General features: G+C 33.3%; 3 protein-coding genes and 2 pseudogenes across 4 annotated transcripts; 3 read left to right on the top strand and 2 right to left on the bottom strand.

Annotated features, from left to right (window-relative positions):
• Nucleotides 1-39: 39 nt before the first annotated feature.
• LOC111317467 (reticulon-like protein B12) lies at nt 40-1032 on the bottom strand. Its single transcript, XM_022919891.2, has 2 exons — nt 861-1032; nt 40-607 (listed from the first exon to the last, which is right to left on the bottom strand). The coding sequence occupies exons 1-2, from the start codon at nt 1030-1032 to the stop codon at nt 438-440; spliced, it is 342 nt and encodes a 113-aa protein (XP_022775626.1). The 3' UTR covers nt 40-437.
• Nucleotides 1033-1108: 76 nt separating this feature from the next.
• LOC111317955 (putative carboxylesterase 11) lies at nt 1109-4461 on the top strand (annotated as a pseudogene).
• Nucleotides 4462-5131: 670 nt separating this feature from the next.
• On the top strand, nt 5132-7678 carry LOC111317466 (GRAS family protein RAD1 pseudogene; annotated as a pseudogene).
• Nucleotides 7679-8506: 828 nt separating this feature from the next.
• On the top strand, nt 8507-11874 carry LOC111317465 (protein HHL1, chloroplastic-like). 2 transcript variants are annotated; one of them, XM_022919886.2, is made up of 6 exons: nt 8507-8958; nt 9849-9986; nt 10718-10804; nt 10958-11005; nt 11289-11431; nt 11619-11874. In XM_022919886.2, exons 1-6 carry the CDS (start codon nt 8665-8667, stop codon nt 11629-11631), a joined length of 723 nt encoding a protein of 240 aa, XP_022775621.1. In that variant the 5' UTR covers nt 8507-8664; the 3' UTR covers nt 11632-11874. The 2 variants fall into 2 exon arrangements, with proteins under 2 accessions (XP_022775621.1, XP_022775622.1); XM_022919887.2 differs by lacking the exon at nt 11619-11874 and having other exon boundaries at nt 11289-11573.
• Nucleotides 11875-12814: 940 nt separating this feature from the next.
• Nucleotides 12815-17937, bottom strand: LOC111317954 (tryptamine 5-hydroxylase-like). Its single transcript, XM_022920500.2, has 2 exons — nt 16933-17937; nt 12815-13568 (listed from the first exon to the last, which is right to left on the bottom strand). The coding sequence occupies exons 1-2, from the start codon at nt 17875-17877 to the stop codon at nt 12948-12950; spliced, it is 1566 nt and encodes a 521-aa protein (XP_022776235.2). The 5' UTR covers nt 17878-17937; the 3' UTR covers nt 12815-12947.
• Between the last annotated feature and the right edge of the window lie 473 nt (nt 17938-18410).

The raw sequence follows: 18410 nt of genomic DNA, 5'->3' as shown, positions 1-18410 counted from the left end.
TTAGATTATTCCTCAAGTTTTGAGCCATTGCAAGAGTAAAGGAATATCATGAAAGGCCAACCTGCCTACATTAACTAGTATACCATCAATGAAAACTCAAAAGAAAAAATTATGGTTCATAGCTTCAATATTTACACCAAGATTTGAAGTTAATAAAAATTTGATCCCGATTTGGAATTACATTTTGATAACATGTCTTCTAAAAGTAAAAACTATATTTCCTTGTTTAAATGTTCCTCAACCATTCATTTCACTAAAAAAAATTTCATCGAGTGGTAACTTCCATAAGATCTCTCTGGTTAAAACCTAATGAACTCACACACCAGAAACAATAAATCAGAGAGGAAATGCATTTCTCCACATCCCTAATGCTCAACAAGAAACGATGGCACTCTCAAACAGAAAGAAGAAGAAAACTGAAGAAGAAACAAAGGAAATCAGCTTAACTTCTGCTTCTCCAAAATCCATTTCCGGATTCTGTTCACAAACTTGGAATCAAATTCCACGTACAACTGCTGCATTTTCCCGCACCCATTTATGACATATGAATCAATATAGTCTTTGTATCTCTCGTAGAGTGATGGAACTGTGAGAATAACAGCAAGGCCTGCCAGAAGGAGAGTGGATAAACAGTTATGGCACTTGAATCTGAGATTTATATACTCAAAACATCTCTAGAATTATAAACACTAGGAGAAACAACGCATGTGACATGAAATTCTTCTTTACTTATCAAGAAATAGAACTATTGAGACTGGTAAGTAGTCCGACAAAAGGTGGTCTTAAAATCTATCTCCCCCCCAAGTTGTGAATGATGATGATGATAGTAATAATAATAACAAACTGGAATTGAAACTTACTGGTGTAACCCAAAGTAAGGAAATCAGTCAAGCCACCAACAATAGAAATCAGCAACAAGTATATAGCAACCTTTAAGAACAACCTTGCATCTTTACCCAATGCAATATCTTGAGAAATTGAGAGCAAATCATTTACATGGGCTCGGATGAAAGCTCCCACTTCATTTACCATTTCTTCTGATAGATACAATTCTGGAAGAGGTGGAGCAGGTCTATTTTAAGACAACAATAAGTAAATTTCAGTTCCTACTCTCTGACATGAAAACAAACGAAAGCAAAAGCAAAGATCTTACTTTTGTTTACAGAGGTTACTCTCCTCAGACAGGGAAAAAACAAAAGAAATTACCGGAGATGTTACAGTTTCATGGCGGAGCTTTTGTCGGTGGAAGTAATGATAGTGTAGGGAATGACGTGTTTTGTAGGAGGATTGCGAAGCTCTGTGATGTGATCGTGGTTGCGGTTGGCTACAGGCTGGCACCGGAGAGCAGGTATCCGGCGGCGTTTGAGGATGGTTTGAAGGTATTGAATTGGTTAAGGAAGCGGGCGAATTTGGCAAAGTGTGGGAGGTGGATGGGGAATGGGATGCTCATGTTTTTTATGGGTTTGGTGCGTCTATGGTTGAGCCTTGGTTGGCTGCTCACGGAGATCCCTCTAGGTATGTTTTCAGTTTTTAATCAATTTGATTCAGCTTCCATTCATTCTAGTGATTTGGAAATTTGTCAGATTAATGAAGTATTTTCCTGTTCATTCTGCTTCTTTTGAATTCCGTATGGTTTGAAAAGTTACAATCAAGAGTAACAATAAGCCAATTTTGTAGAAAATTCCATATCAAACAGAAGATACATCGAATTCTTGTTTCCCGCAACCGCAAGACCCATACTCTGTTTTGGATACAGGGGCATCATTTCATTTCATCTGGGCTAATGTAAGTGCATAAATGAAGATAACAATGTCAGGCGCAGGTTTCAAAGAATGAGCATAGATTTAGAGGAGTAGATAGTTCGAATCTGGGGGATCGGGTGGGATGAAGGCCTGGAATTACAAAAATTTCATCGTCGGATCCGCTAATTTTCTGGAAATGCCCATTCTTGACAGCAATGTCTAGTATATAGCTAAAAACATTCTGAAAGATGTTCCCATTTTGGTCCTCTTGCTCTAAAACTGTAATGCACAAATAATGTATGTGGATTAAATCCACTCTTATTTAGGACTAAATTCCTATATTCTGACAAAAAATATTAAAATGTAGTTCAACAGCTGTAGCTATCAACATGTTTAAGATTACTAAATAAAAACAAAATAAATCACTCTTTGAAGGAAATGAACCGTTTATTAGATTTTTTAGGACAGATGAACTTTCTCTAATAATCGGAAGATGGAGTTATGTCCCTTGATTGTAACTCTTTCAAAAGTAAACTTTCTCTGAGAATCAATAACTTCGTATAGTCCTTTCTAAAAGGGTTTTGTAGAGAACTTGTTTGCCTTGTTTGTCAGTATAATCATGCTGTCTACGTAATCAAGTTTGCTTGTAAACATGATTACTAAATGTTCTTGTTCACTTCCATTTTTCTTGCTTCTAGTAATAATTTTCTTTCACCTTTTTCTCTTGTTTGTTGTTTTATGAGGTAGTAATTGACTGACTTGGTCGTGTCACCAGAGCAGTTGCGTACTTCTTGGCGTAAGCTGTGGTGCAAACATAGCAGACCATGTGGCTCGAATGGCTGTTGAGGCTGGGAAGCTTTTGGATCCTGTTAAGGTGGTGGCGCAAGTCCTGATGTATCCATTTTTCATAGGAAGCAATCCCACAGATTCTGAAATTAAACTGGCAAACTCCTATTTCTACAAGCCTATGTGCATGCTGGCATGGAAACTTTTTCTGCCTGAGGAAATTTCAACCTAGATCATCCAGCTGCCAACCCTCTAATCCCTGTGAGAGAGCCTCCTCTAAATTTCCTGCCCCCAAAACTGACGGTTGTGGCAGAGCAAGAATGGATGAGGGATCCGGCCATTGCTTACTCTGAGGAACTTCGGAAGGTTAACATAAATGCTCCCCTTCTCGAATACAAGGACGCTGTGCATGAGTTTGAGACTCTGGATGTGCTCCTCCAGACACCGCATTTAGGGTTTCAAATAGTGGTTGTGTAGCGGTATTGAGGCCGCTATTTTGACCCGAAATTGGGGTGTGAAAGGAATTCACGCTCATAATCGCGGCTCACGGCCGCAAAATAACAGTGTAACAGACAATAGTGGCTATAGCGGGACGCTACAGCGGCAATCACCGTTTTCAACCCAAAATGTAATTTGAAAACCTATTCCTTTTTTCAATGGTCACAGAATTTCATACGAAGAAAACGCATTCGAAACAAGAAAAACCCTTAACTGTATAACTCAATCAGCAACTATAAACCTAAATCAAGATCAAAGAAAATGCTATTGAAATTAATCAATGACCACCGCAGACCATGAGAGTTGAGAAGAAGAAAAACATCCTTTAACCGCCAAGATGGAAAGATAAGGGGCTTGGGTTCACTAGTAGTGTGGTGGTGGCTTGGGTTGAGGAAGAAGACAGAGATAGCGTGGCTGGAAATTGGAAGAGGTTAGGAGACAGAGGAAGCATGTGAGATGCTGTGGATTTTTGCAGAAAGAGACGGAAAGAGGTACAGTCATAGAGGTTAAATCGTGAATTTTGAAGAATGTAGGGACGTGGGAAAGTATTGGTTGGTTCGAGTTCAGCCCAACTAATCACAGTTTTTTTTTTTTTTTTTTTTTTAACTTAAAATCACAGTAGTTCAATACTATTAATGTTATTGTTAATTGTATATTTTTTTAGTTAATAAAGACTAGTTTGTCACTAATATATTATTTTGGTTAATTAGTTATTTAATATGTTACGTTTGAAAATTTGATCTAACAATCAAGTATATGTATCTATGGTCAAAGAGTTAGTTTTAATTATCTTCCCCCAATAAACATATATTATAAAAATATCTAAAATATTCATCATTATTTTTCTAATTAAATTAATTATAATCTTAATTAACTTCATATAAGCTTTTTTTTATCATATTTATTTATAACATTTATGTCCATGAATTTAATGGGTATTATAATGAAAAGCATTTATAATATGTAATTTAATTCTGAATTATAACTATAAAATATGAAAAAATATATATATATATTTTAATTTATAAATAAAAAATTAAGAATCATAAATTATTTTAAAAATTATAAAGTAATAATTTTTTTATTATAATTATAATTATTATATTTTAAAATAAATTGTACAAAAATTAAAAAAATTTACAACCATGATAATTGCAATTATCTCTTTTGTATCTATAATCATGATAAAAATGACATAATAAAAAACGTATTCGCGATCACAATTTAAATCCTTGACCACAAGCACAAGCCTCTGCTGAAGATATTGCAATATGGGTCAAGAAATATATATCACTCAGAGGCCATGAGTTTTCTTACTGAATCCATCAAAAAGGAAGAGAAACGAGTAGAGGGTGTAAAATCAGTACCACAACAAAAAGGGTCAGCAATTTTGCATAATGAGGAATAGAGTTTCAAGTTACTTCTGCAGATTCATTTATTTCCAATGTCTAATCCCATTGGATTTCAGATGCAATTTCTTCCTTTATAGTTCACTCGGAATATTCATTTGTTCATATTCTTTACCTCAATATTGAGATGTCTTATACTATGAAAAGAATAAACTGAATGAGATGCATTGTTATTCCTTTTCTTTGTGGTTTTTAGTTTTAAAATTGCCCCCATCAACATTTACAAAATGCTCTTACTCAACTCTTTCTGTCCTAGCCTAAAACTGTCACTTGATCCTGTAACAATGAAAATGAATAAATTAATCAGCCGGCGCTAAGCATGTATTTGGCGATCTTGTTGATGCCCTGCCAGGCACGTATTTACACCATCTTGCTCGGTGGATTTTTCTTAATGCATTAAAGGGAATATACTCTGCAGCTTTATTTCTTGGAACTCCATTGTAGAAGCATAAGTAATAAAAGCCGAACACTTAGGGTAAAGTAATATACTTTATGTTAACAAAATGCCGCAGTTTCACAGAACGGCAGAAATTTGTGTTTTAGCAAATCTTGGAAACAAGGATAGCAACAGATTATAGAGAAATCATAGTAAGTTGGCAACCGCGTCCCAGTCCCTATCATTGCCTACTCCCAACATAAGTAGTTCAATCTAGTTGTTGACGATTATTGTGACAAGCGCCGAAGCGAAACAAAAATAACTTTAGATAAATTAAGGACGAAGACAATTTATTTGTTTGATTTGTGGTTCTGCAGCCCCGGGATTTGGTTGAACATTGTTAAGCAACGTAGGCAGGCTGAGCCATGGGGATTCTTTTTTCGTGGGTATCTATTTATTACAGTGGGAATCTACTGAGTGTTGGGTGTTGGCTGACCGTGTGTTGTGGCTGAGTATTGGGTAATGGCTGGGAGGGGAATGATTAGGGAAATAAGAAAAATTATGTTCGGGGAAAATTTTGAGACGCACGTAAAAAAATTTTTAGGGATATCAAGAGGGAAATTTTCCTTTAAATTTTCTTTTTTTTTCAATTTATGAGAGTGTCATAAACACCCTACCTTTGCATTTGCATCTGCATCTGAGGCTGAGTGCCAAAGTCCTGATGAAAGGAAACGACATTTAAATGAAGTTCCAAGGTTGTTTGAGAGTATAAAGGCATATCTATAAACTGACGGTCATGTAGGGAAACAACTTCTAAGCTGTACAAAATTGACACACAAGAAAGACAAGATGTAAACTCCTAAATACCAGGGATTCCTCGAAAATGACAGGGAGGAAATATTCCATTGCTCTATGCCTAACGAAAGAAATACAACATTTAAAACTCATTTTCTTGTGTACTTTGTTTAGGTTTTGGATTAAATGTATGACCTCGAAATATTCGCTCAACAAGGAAGCACACATAAATAGCCATTGCAAGCAGATAGTTCTTCAGAGGATCAGTGCTATGGCGCCTGGTCCCCAATGGCGACCTCAACTCTACGGTGATGATAAAAGCAATGAAGCGATGAGTCTTGATCTCAATTTACCAGGCGTGCAAAATTATTCCCTTAAGTGTCCAATTGACCGGAAATTTAGGCAAATTTTTTATGAAACCAGAAACCATAAAAGGTCAAAGCTGGAACACCCTATGGATGAATCCCTTGGCAGCAATGGTAACTCCAATTGTAGTACTACTAGCTTGCCAAGACTCCTATTCCGGGATCATGTTTGGACTTACATGCAGAGATATTTAGCAATCGAGGCTATGGAAGAAGCAGCTGTTGCAATGTTGGGAGGTGAGGAAAATGAAAGCAAGGAAGAAGAGGGTGGAGAAGGGATGAAACTTGTTGAGCAACTCACTGCTTGTGCTGAGGCAGTGGCTTGCCGTGACAAAATGCATGCTTCAGCATTACTATCAGAGCTTAGGGCCAATGCCCTTGTCCTTGGAACTTCATTCCAGCGAGTTGCTTCTTGCTTTGTCCAGGGACTTGCTGACCGTCTCGCTTTGCTTCAACCACTAGGGGCGGTTGGAGTAGTAGGACCGGTAGCAAAAGCAAGGACTGTTACAATCGAAAAAGATGAGGCCTTAAGCCTTGTATATGAATTATGTCCGCAAATCCAATTCGGTCATTTTGTAGCGAATGAATCGATATTAGAAGCCTTTGAGGGAGAGAGTTTTGTTCACGTGGTGGATTTGGGTATGACACTTGGTCTGGCTCGTGGCCACCAGTGGCGCAACTTAATGCAGAGCCTAGTCCACCGTGCTGGTCAGCCACCTAAACGTCTTCGAATAACCGGAGTAGGAACCTGCCCTGAACGCCTCCAAGCAATTGGAGATGATCTAGAACACTACGCCAAAAGCTTGAAATTGAACTTTGAATTTTCAGTCGTGGAAAGCAATTTAGAAAACCTGAAACCTGAAGATGTTAAGACATCGGATGAAGAGGCCTTGGTCATCAATAGCATTCTTCAACTACATTGTGTGGTGAAAGAAAGCCGAGGAGCATTAAACTCAGTTCTCCAAAAGCTACATAAATTGTCTCCCAAGCTCCTGATTCTAGTAGAGCAAGACTCGAGTCATAACGGGCCTTTCTTTCTTGGCAGGTTCATGGAGGCATTGCATTATTACTCTGCTATATTTGACTCACTAGACGCAATGCTGCCCAAGTATGACACTAAACGTGCCAAAATGGAGCAATTCTACTTCGCAGAAGAAATAAATAACATTGTAAGCTGTGAAGGGCCAGCCAGATTCGAAAGGCACGAAAGGGTTGATCAATGGCGCAGGAGGATGAGCCGAGCAGGTTTTCAACCGGTGCCTATCAAGATGATAACGCAGGCCAAGCAGTGGCTAGGAAAGGTAAAGGCTTGTGAGGGTTACACAATTGTGGAAGATAAAGGGTGCTTGGTTCTCGGCTGGAAATCAAAGTCCATTATTGCGGCTTCTTGCTGGAAATGACCTTAATTCAAGGACTTCAGCCATCTTAGTTTGTGTGTTTGAACTAGGAATGATGTTTGTTTGGGTACTAAAGGAAAACTCACTCAGGGAAACTACGCGGAGTCTTGGACTTTAGTTTAAGTTTCAAAAAAAGGGGAAAAAAGCTTTGAAAAAATGTTCAAGTTAATGCACCGTTTGAAAAAAAAAAAATTACTGAAATAACGTCCATCAAAAGCACACAAAGCCCATTTATTTATTGTTCTGGAGTTTGCTTTTAACGAAAACATCAAATTAGTGTCATACTTAGGATGGCAACTGGCTGGCGGGTACCGATTATAATTATACTCGTCTATAACCCGACCAATTTTTTAATAGTTTCATCAGATTTCATTTTACTTTGACATCAAATTATTATATTTTGTACTGATTATTATTCGACTCACACACCCATATATATTATTTAATTGTATTTGACTGTTTTAATTTAAAATTAATTTAATTATTTTAATTTAGTATAAATTTATAAAAATATTATTTTAATATAAATTATTTTTAATTATATATAAATATAATATTTTATTAATTAATCTCTTGAATTAATATATTAAATAATAATTTTATTAATATAGTATAAATAAATAATAATATATTTATATATATATATATATCACAGGACAAAACTAAAGATTTTTAAATCTATTTCACTCGTCTGGAATATCTTTTATATGAAAATCTGCTCAAGCTAAATTTTATTTTCAAAAAAAAAAAAAAATCCTATCGGATCAAAACAAATAAGAATCCATCGTATACAAATCTTTTTATCATCTATAGTCATAATTCAAATGTAGCCTCAAGTAAATAATGAATAGTAATAAACAACTTTTGTATTTTAAAATAGAAAAAATGTATAAAACATAAGTAAATCTATTACGAACTGGTTCAGGGATCAAACAGAGACATTACACGGTGATCTAAATAAGACGCAAAAATGAGCGTCGAACTTAACATAGCATGTGTAAGCGTTAAAGGGCTAAAACGCACCGTCTCGAGATGAACTCTAATTTGTGGGACCCCAAAGTTCGTACTACCAGTTGAACGTGAAACGCCACGTGTCTGGAGGATATTCTGTAGACCTCTCCCCTACTCTTTTTTCCTCAGAAATTCTGAGAGCGTGGATAAGACCCACTCCACAAATAATCTCATCCCGAGTTCCAGAAAATAGCAGCGAGCAGTTGCAAAGGGAAAGAAACTTTTAGAAGATAATAAAAAGACAAAAAAAAAATATATAGAAAACACAGTTTTGTTTGTCAAAAAATGGAGGTGGGTATGTCGCTAAATGCGCTGGTGAGGCTACCTCTATCGAGTACTTCAAGAACCCACCACGAAGCAGTCGGTGGATTGGTGAAGCACTCGCTGTTCAGTTCCAGAACCACGACGTGGCAGCAGCAGAGTAAGAGACAGCAACAGAGACGAGGGATGCTGGTGGTAGAAGCCAAAGGGAAGAAAGGAATGGCAGCTCGTCAGTTTCGAAGGCCTCCACCTCCTCCTTTGCCTACGATCGAAGACGATGGCAACCCTCGCTTTGTCATCTTCATCCGCATGGCCAATGTTTGTCTCTCTTTCTCCCTATTAATATCTAGTGTTTATATATAAGTTGCAATAAGGTGTTGATAGATACAATTAACGAGACTTTTTGATGGACAGAAAAATCTTATAGATAGTATTTCAATTAATTTCAATATGACAACAACTCTCTTTTATTGCAGCTTTAGTCAGGCCAAATAGACTCAAGCTTATAACTTGAAGTTTTTCAGTCTTACATTTGCTTCCTTTCTTCCAATCTTCTGTTAGAGTTACTAGGTTCTTGCGTATTTGCAAATTGACAACCTAAAATAGATAAAAATGAAAAACTACAGTTGAGGCAAATGGGAGTCTGGTTAAAAGAATTTTTTGCTTCTATAAGAGTTGTAAATGAGCATTTGAAAGCATAACATGGAAACTTCAAATTTGAGTTTTTTAACATAGTTGCAATGAGGAGTTGATAGATAAAATTAATGAAACTTTTTGATGGATAGAAATTTCTAGATAGTATTTCAAATTATTTTATTATTGACAACAGCTCCTTTTTATTGCAGCCTTAGTTGGGCCAAATAGGCTTAAGCTGATAGCCTTGAACTTTTAAACTTTTTTCTGTAGTGATTGCTGCAATTTTTCTCTTTGAAAGCCATATCAAGGAGGGGAGACATGGAAAGGGGGAAAAAAAATTCTCTCTTTAAATATTTACCAACCATACTCTCGGTAGTGGCGATTGTGCCATTTACTAGTCCTTAAGCTCTTGCTAACCACGTCATGCCTTGGCACTAACCATCCTTCTGTCGGAAAAAGAAATCCATAGATATTGGTTTGCACGCTATGCATTTTTTACTGTGAATTATGTACAAGAAATTGTAGGATAGCTACATTTTTCTTTGAGTACTAAAGTCTCATTACCTGTGCAGGTTAATCTATGGTATCCACTTAGTCTTGTAACAGGTGGCACCACAGCCAAAATCATGGTCGCAGCAAAGGACAATTTCCTTGGAAAATACATCTACAAAGATACGCTTGCTAGAAATCTCGCAGCAGTTATTTACAGAGTATATTCTCTCTACCCTGACATCATCTCTCAATAAGTTAATTACCTTTCTAAGAATTGAGAGTTATCATTTTTTGTTTTGCCCAGAGTAATTTCCTTCCATACAGTCCTTTTGATTTTATAATTTCTATTGTTATTGGTTTTCTTTCAATTTTGGGGCTAATAAATTTATTCTGCTTTTTCAATACTTTATAGAAACAAAGAAGGTTATTAATATGATGTGATCTTTAGTGCTGTCAAGACCATTGCTATTCTTTTTTTTTTTTTTTTTTTTTAATGATTTTATATCTGCATTTGCGTTAATAATATCCATTGTAACAAATTAGGACATAATACTTTCTGCACTATAAGGAAAGATGACCTATCATAAGAATGGCACTGTCAAAACTCTGTCATGGACTCATTGAACCTATACTTGCATATTTTGAAATCTCCTCCAAGTTGTAATTTTGGACCTTTATTTATGTTAGGCTATGCTGTAAGAAAAGGCATTAGTTTGACTCTGGTTTTTTAGCTGAGTTACTCTCATGACTCTTTTTATTACTGATTTGAAGCTTTTCTTTTTGATGTTAATAGAATTCCTGCCAGTTTTAGCACCATCAGATAGCGTATTAAAGTTTCATTTTACTTACCAGATAACTTTTGGATTTTGACTTGTTCATATTTAATGACTTTGCATTATTTTCAACCTGTTCTCAAGTTTTGCTGACTAATGGGCTCTTTTTCAAATAGGATGAGAAGGAGATACAAAAGACAGCATTTAAACAATTCCGTGTGTTGCGATCTGCAACTGAGTTCAGATATGGCTACAAACTTGTTGTAAAGTTCCTATTGCTTCATCCTATATTTTATAAAATTTGGTTCAGAGTTGGTTTTCCCAACTTATTATCATCAAAACTATTTCTTTTTTGCCCCTAGTTGATGAAAAAATTCGCTGCTTCATTATCTAAATTGTGTGTGCTAAATGTGCAGGAAAATGGTAATGTGAGAGCTGCGCTCGCTACCAACAATGTTATTGAGGTGAGAATACACTTTTTTGATTCTAGCATTTAACTTTTCAAACTCTATATTAGTTTGTAATTTAATGAGACTCCATGTGGTTGGCTTAACTCTTAGTTAGTTGGGGTGCTAGATTCTTTGGATAATGTCTAGATTTTAGCTGGCAGTATAGACTGAGTTTATATTAGAACTTTTTATGCAGCTGTGTTCCACTCGTTCTTTTCTTCTTTCTATTTTCCTTTCAGATTTCAATTACAAAGATTTCCCTTTTTACTACTCCTAATATGTTCCAAATCCAATTCAGCTTCCAACACAAGACCAGCTTAAAACAGTGCTTGATAAAGTGAAAGACTTCTTTGGCGATGCAAAAGAGTCTTTTGGGAAGATAACAGCGCTAGACTCTTCCACACCTGAGGAGTCAGAGGAAAAATCCACAGAAAAGGCCAAGTAAGTTTATTGGATACGTGTACCTACAGGAAAGAAAGCTAAATAAATACTAATGTTGCTTACGATCTCACTACCATTGTTATTGGAATGTAAGACCAACTCTCTTTTATCATTTCGTTTTGCCCTTAATTTGATTCATTGAGGGGTTAGAATGATTTTTTCTTCAACTTTTTATTTCACTTACCAGGGTTAAAGGTTGAGGATAGACTAGCCATTTGGTTGTCATAGTTATTGGTCCTGGAATTGGATGCTTCATGTGCTCCAGGAATGTTTCAAGCACAAAAATTCTGCTGCAAAGTTTTGTTCATGATTATATGTTTATTTACCACAAATGTTCTGTCAGTAAGTTTAAGTGCCAATCGCAGATTTTGCGCATATATCAAATATTTGTTTTGAATTACCACAATATGAAATGAAATCTATAGTGGGCACTGGAAACATTACATGGGGGAGAAATTTATTTTGGGGAGTTCTAAATGCACACCGTTTTTGCTCTCTACACCTCCATTCTTTTTAAAAATTTTTAAATAAAATTACTTTTTTTTTAAATTATCGGATATTCAATTTTTTTGAGAACTCATGATATTTCTCATGAATGAATTTTTGAGAAGTTAAAACAGTTTTTAAAAATATATTTCCGAGAATTCATAGTACTTTTTGAAAATATATTTTTGGATTGGAAACTCATAATATTTTTTGAAAAGTGAAATATTGAAAAAAAATTACAAAAAAGGAAATGTCGATAAAAGTATTTATAAATTAATGTAATAAAAAAAGTATAATGAAAAATAATAAATTTTAAAATTAATAAAAAATATTTTTATTGTTTTGATTGAAAATGAACGTCCTTGAGTATGATAATTGTACATGTGTTGGGATTTTTTATGATGTTTCAAGAAGTAAAAAAAAAAAAAAGTAAAAAATTACTATTTTCGTGTCTTTTGACTTTATACGAATTGGAGAACCAGTGATAAGGGAGTTGAAAAAATTAGAATTAATTCAAAAATAAAGAGTTTTTTTTATCAACATTGCATTTTTATGAATAAAAAGATACTAATATTATTAAATATTACATAATTTTATATCAAAATTTAATATGTAAATGTACAAATTTCGTTGTAATAAGTAAATGAAGATATTTTTTCAAGAAATTTAGTTTATTTAAAATTATTATAAAATTTTAATAACCAATAAGAAAATATTTATTATTCTTTCCTTAATAATAACTTTTTTATTATACTTATTTATAAATAATTTTAATAATTTTTTTTTGTAATTTTTCAAAAATTTTCATTTTGGAATATGTTGTGAAAAAAATATTTTAATAATTTTAATTACAAAACATTTTGAAGAAAATAATGAAGATGCATAAAACAAAAACGGTGATGCAAATAGAATTTCCCTTTATTTTGTTACGAGTATTCGACATTATTAGATAGACAACAGCAAGTGAAAGAAAACCAATTTATTCTTTGACCGCAGGAGTCTACTTCTGATCACCAATTCATCATCCTACTTAAATCCATAGTCCTCTGTTCATCGTTGGGACTAGTACGAGAGGAGTTCTTTTTCTCGTAGCCAGACCAAAAATCTCATTGAGGTCCACATCATCAGTGCCTGCTCCTTGAGGCAATGCCCAATCAAAGTGAAACAAGAGCCGAGCAAGTGCAATCTCAACTGTTGCCAGACCAAAGGTGTAACCTGGGCAACCTCTTCTCCCACCTCCAAATGGTAGAAACCTAAAATCCTGATCCTTGGCACCAATGTTTGTATCCTCAAATCTCATAGGATTATATTCCAGAGGATTCTCCCATGAATTTGGATCTCGTCCTATAGCATAGGCATTGATCAGGACCCGAGTTTTTGCAGGTATTTTGTAGCCATCAAGAATGCATTCATCCATCGATTCTCGTGGAACCAGTAAAGGTACCGATGGATGTAGTCTCATCGTCTCTTTGATCGCAGCCTTGATGTAGTGAAGGTGTTGAAGATGACTCTCATCAACCTTCCCGGCTTTACATGCAATGCTTCGAACCTCTTCTTGTGCTTTCTTCATCATTTCAGGGTGCCTAGCTAATTCTGTCATTGTCCATTCCAGGGTTGCAGCTGTTGTATCAGTTCCAGCAACAAACATGTCCTGAAAATTTCATTTTATTAGTCACACCGCACAGCCTTCCCACCCAGCACAACTTGACCTTGTACCCGCTTAACAAGGCATGCCTTCTAACATTTTTTTTTTTTTTTTTTTACAATAGGAAGCTTTTATTTGCATCTCATTTTTTTTTCTCTTCACATTTTTTATAATTTAATTTTAAATAAAATTATTTAATTATATATTTAAGCTTTTCTAAATCCAAAAGCTTTTAAAATCTCCAAATTTATAAATTCGAAAATTTTTAAAAGTTTTTATCTTAGATCATTAAAATTAAGAAAAAATTCAAAGACTCAAATAATATGATCTAAGTGCTCTTTCTATTAAAACTGTAATTTCTATCTATCAATTCATAAATAGGTTTATAATTATTTAAAACAAATCCAGATTTTTCTTTTTTAATATTATGAAAATCTTTCAGGATATGAGTTTTTTTTAAAACTAAATTTCTAGGTTTGGTTAGAATCTCAAAAAATTAAATATATTTCTTCGTTAAACTGAGATGATATTAATTAGATGAATTTTATTAAAAACTCTAAATGTAACTTTTTTTTAAACTTATCGAATATAAAAATCTAGTAAGTTTCGATAAATTAATCCGGTAAGTTTTATAACTTATAGAATATGAATATTCAATAAATTGTAAAATTTATTAGATATACATATTTAGAGACTTTTAAAATTGAAATAAAAAAAATAATTATATAATTTCACTTAGATATAATTTTTTTAAAAAATTAAGAGAATAGGATGTCAAGAGCGAAAAAAGAGGTGCAAATAGTTGCACCCTTCCAAGAAAGACTATAGTTTGAAATAGGGAAAGGATTTAAAATTTAAAATTATTAAATGACACTTTTTAAAGGCAAAAGACTAAAAAAAAAAATTTTTAAACTAAAATTCAATAAAATCAAATCCACAATCAATTAAATTCTCAAATATTTATTTTCATAGTTTAAATTCTTGTTAGAGGGAAAATGGTTAACTGTCCAATTGAGAATTTAATTGGATAAAAATATATATTTAAAAAATAAATTAAATAAAAATAAATATTTAAGAATTTGATTGATTTAAAATAAAAAATTTAAAGCTTGATTGATTATAATAAAATGTTAAAAACTTAAATGATTATTATATTTTATTTAAGGACTTTTTTGAGCTATATATTCTTTTCAAAAATAACTACATAAATCAATATAGTTAATTTTGGATCCCTTTAACCCTTCCCTTCATTTTTTTGTTTCTATTACAAAGTGCAACTCATTAATTATTATGCACTGTGATATCTGAGCCAGACCACTTTGTAACTGAGTTTTTCTCAACAAAAGAAATATATATATATATATATATATAAAGAAAAATCAATTTATATAATATAAAATTCAAAAAGTTTTATATATTATTTTAATTATTAATTTTAATAGATCTAAGAAATAAAATAAAATTATTTGTATTTGTACTTGTACTTGTCTTTCTCAATCCTTAAATTAAATTTTTTAAATTAAGGGTTAAAAAAATTATAAAACAAAAATTAATTAAATTAATCTTGTCCACACATATATATATAAAGAAGAATCAATTTAAATCAATATAAAATTAATAAATTATATATTTTTTAATTATTGATTTGAATAAATCTAAAAAATAAAAAATATTTAATTTTATCATTTAAATTTACTAAAATCAATAATTATAAAAAATATAAATTTTTTTAATGTTAATGGATGCTTGCACGAATAAAAAACCAGCCTGTCCAAATCATAGAGTGTTGTCTGATTGTTAGATTTTCCTATGTCACTCATGCGATCAACATTAGACGGCAGTCACCCCACCAATAGTACAGTAGCCCCACCAATAGTACAGCTCTACGCCTACCAGTTGTTTAATTTATATGCGAGAATTCTATGTTACGTCCCAAAATATTTTTCAGGTATTAAATTTTACAAAATTTTTAAAAAAATTAATTTTAATGTATTTAATATTAAAATTTTAATTTTTTTTTATAAAATTAAAGTTTTATGATTTTTTATATCAAAAAATAAAAAAATCATTAAATATAATTTTAGAATATTAAAAAATAAGAGTTTTAAATATTAAAAAAAATAAAAAATCATTCCGAGATATAAAAATAAATTAATAAAGAAAATGAAACACAGAAAGTATCAAATTCATAAAATCTATTTTTATACAAAACAGAGGTAGATCTATTTTTTCTTAGCTACATAAGTCATGTTTGTTGATTTAATGATAAAATGTTAACTAAAATATATTTTTTATAATTTCATTCATAAAAAAGAAATTAAAAAAATAATATATACCTATAATTCAGCAAGATGCTACAATACCAAGAATTTAACACGAATATGGCTAAAAAAAGAATTTAAAACTAATAATTAATTTGATCTTGTCCTACTCATTCATTCTATCAATTCAACTTTGAATTAAAATTTGGAAAAACCAATAACTGTAATGTTTAACTCAAGTCTGAGATGATTCACACTCCAATCTCAGTCCTATCCGTTTGTTTGTATAATTCAAAGTTTCAAACTCAAAAACATGCATCTAACCCACTCCCAAACAGTATTAGAGTCCAAAATAATTGAAAGTTGAAACCTGCCTTTACCACGAATTGTTGTTTTCTGTCAACTCAAAATATAAGGGAAAGCCGAATGGTCCATGAGGCCACGCCTTGTGCGTTTTAAGTGAAAAACCGTTTCCACATTCTATCATGTACACGTGGTCATTAACTGTATCCAATCAGATCTAGTTTAAATTATTTTAGGTTTATATTTCTGAGATTTGGATTTTTTAATATTGAGGTTTTACTCTTTTTTTTTTTGTTACTTTTTAATACAATTTTAATAAATATAACTTTTGAATTGAACAATTTCAACTGTTCATATTTAAATTAATCCGATTTGGATTGTTGAATATTTTCTAAATAATTATACTTAGATTAATTTCGGTCTAAATAAATGATTTTTTTAATACAAATTAATCTTCCATCCCTATATATATCTATCTTGCATCATATTATCTTTTAAATATTTTTCGCAAGATCAGGTTTTTTGCACAACTCATGTCTAAACCTAGGGTGGGCAAGAGGCACTGGTTAACGTGACATTAAAACATTTGAAACAGGCGACCGTCATTGCTGACGTGACGTTACTATATAAACACCTACATGCAGGCAGCATACTGCCACTGTTCCACATCCCTACATATACATATATATATATCATCTAAATCTAACCGCTTCCCTAACTCGGACTCCAACTGAGTCAACGTTGTCAAACACCAACTCCATAAAAAAATAATAAAGGAGAGAAAGGGGGAGGAATTAAATATTTACCAGAACAAGAGCCTTGAGATTATCATCAGTTATGGGTACTTCCAAGTAATCTCGTTTTTGCACCCTCAGCAGAACATCCACGAAATCCTCTTTATTCCCCTCCTTCGCAGTCCCTCTCGATTGCAAATGCAGATGCTCCTCTATTATCTCATCGCAAACCCTCCTCAACTCTTCCAAAATCTTCATTAACCTCCTCTTGTACCCACTCACTGAGTGTACCCACTCCCACTCGGGAAAAAAATCCCCTATGCTCAGCCCAGCGAACAGCTCCTGGGTCTCCGTCAACACCCCTACCAGGTGTCGCTTTTGCCCCTGATCTGACCCTACCCCTTCCGTGAACCTCCTTCCAAATGCTACTCGACATAGGATGTCATTCGCTAAGGAGAAGAAAAGCTCGCTCACGTTGACTTCTGACCCTGAATTAGTTGATAACGTCGTCAGCAACCGTGTCACCTCCTCATCTCGGACGAGTTGGAACGAGCTAACACGTTTCGAGCTGAGCAGCTCGGTGACGCAGATTTTCCTAGCTTGGCGCCAGTAAGGGCCGTAAGGGGAAAACGTGACGTCAGAGCAGTTGAAGGAGAGGTACTGAGCGGAGACGAGTTGCGGACGATTTGAGAAGACGTGGTCGTGAGTTTTGAGGATGAGTCGAGCAAGTTGAGCTGAGGAGACGACGATGGTGGGAACTTGGCCGAGTCGGAGGTAAATTATTGGACCGAGTTTTTCAGCTAGTTTAGAGAAGGTGTGATGTGGCATGTCAGTGAGGAGGTGAAGGTGACCGATTATAGGGAGTCTGAGCGGTGACGGTGGGGTTACTGACTGTAACTGTAAATTTAGCTTTGACCTGTAGTTTGGATGCCATTTCCGTTGATAATAGATGAAGTACAGGATACCGAGTAATAGTAAGAGGGAAATAAAAATGGTTTGAGGGGTAAAACGGATCATTTCACATTTGAAAGTATTGTCTCAGGCCTAAGACAAGGCAGAAAGAAAATACTGAAGAGTGAATAGAGAAAGAAGGGTATGCATCAGTTTATATCGAAGGTGAACCATTTTTTATGACTAAAACAACCCTTTTGTTCAGTGTGTTTAAAGGGTTGAAACAAAGGGTATATTTGAGAAATCATGTTGATAAAGATAGAGAACTACCGTTCAAGATTAACAATGATCAATCAGAAGTTTTGGAACCACGAGGGTTGTCAGCTATTATGAGTTTTGATTCCACGTGATTTAATAAGATTGATTTTTTTTAAATTAAATTTTGAGTCGAATTAAATCGAATAATAATAAAAAATATTAAATTGAGTTTATTTCATATATATATATATATATATATATATTATTTTTTTAATTAATTTTTTATTTATATATTTATATAATTTTATATTTATATTAAAAATAATATTTTATATTTTTTAAAAATATTTTTTTATTAATTTTGAATTAATACAACTTATATAATATTATATTGAGTTAAA

This window comes from Durio zibethinus, chromosome 2, assembly GCF_047325235.1.
Source record: "Durio zibethinus cultivar Kanyao isolate XHJ-2024 chromosome 2, ASM4732523v1, whole genome shotgun sequence".
Taxonomy (NCBI): domain Eukaryota; kingdom Viridiplantae; phylum Streptophyta; class Magnoliopsida; order Malvales; family Malvaceae; genus Durio; species Durio zibethinus.
Note: the sequence above shows the minus strand (reverse complement) of the source record. Positions and strands in the feature narration are given on the sequence as shown.

Excerpts from the sequence above, each read along its gene's own strand:
- LOC111317467 (XM_022919891.2), bottom strand. The coding sequence starts at position 1,032 with ATGGTAAATGAAGTGGGAGCTTTCATCCGAGCCCATGTAAATGATTTG. Across the intron at positions 608-860 it reads CCTTACTTTGGGTTACACCA|GCCTTGCTGTTATTCTCACA; the intron begins GTAAGTTTCAAT and ends TCCTTCTGGCAG.
- LOC111317465 (XM_022919886.2), top strand. The coding sequence starts at position 8,665 with ATGGAGGTGGGTATGTCGCTAAATGCGCTGGTGAGGCTACCTCTATCG. Across the intron at positions 9,987-10,717 it reads TCGCAGCAGTTATTTACAGA|GATGAGAAGGAGATACAAAA; the intron begins GTATATTCTCTC and ends TTTTTCAAATAG. Across the intron at positions 10,805-10,957 it reads GATATGGCTACAAACTTGTT|GAAAATGGTAATGTGAGAGC; the intron begins GTAAAGTTCCTA and ends CTAAATGTGCAG.
- LOC111317954 (XM_022920500.2), bottom strand. The coding sequence starts at position 17,877 with ATGATCCGTTTTACCCCTCAAACCATTTTTATTTCCCTCTTACTATTA. Across the intron at positions 13,569-16,932 it reads ATCTCAAGGCTCTTGTTCTG|GACATGTTTGTTGCTGGAAC; the intron begins GTAAATATTTAA and ends TGAAATTTTCAG.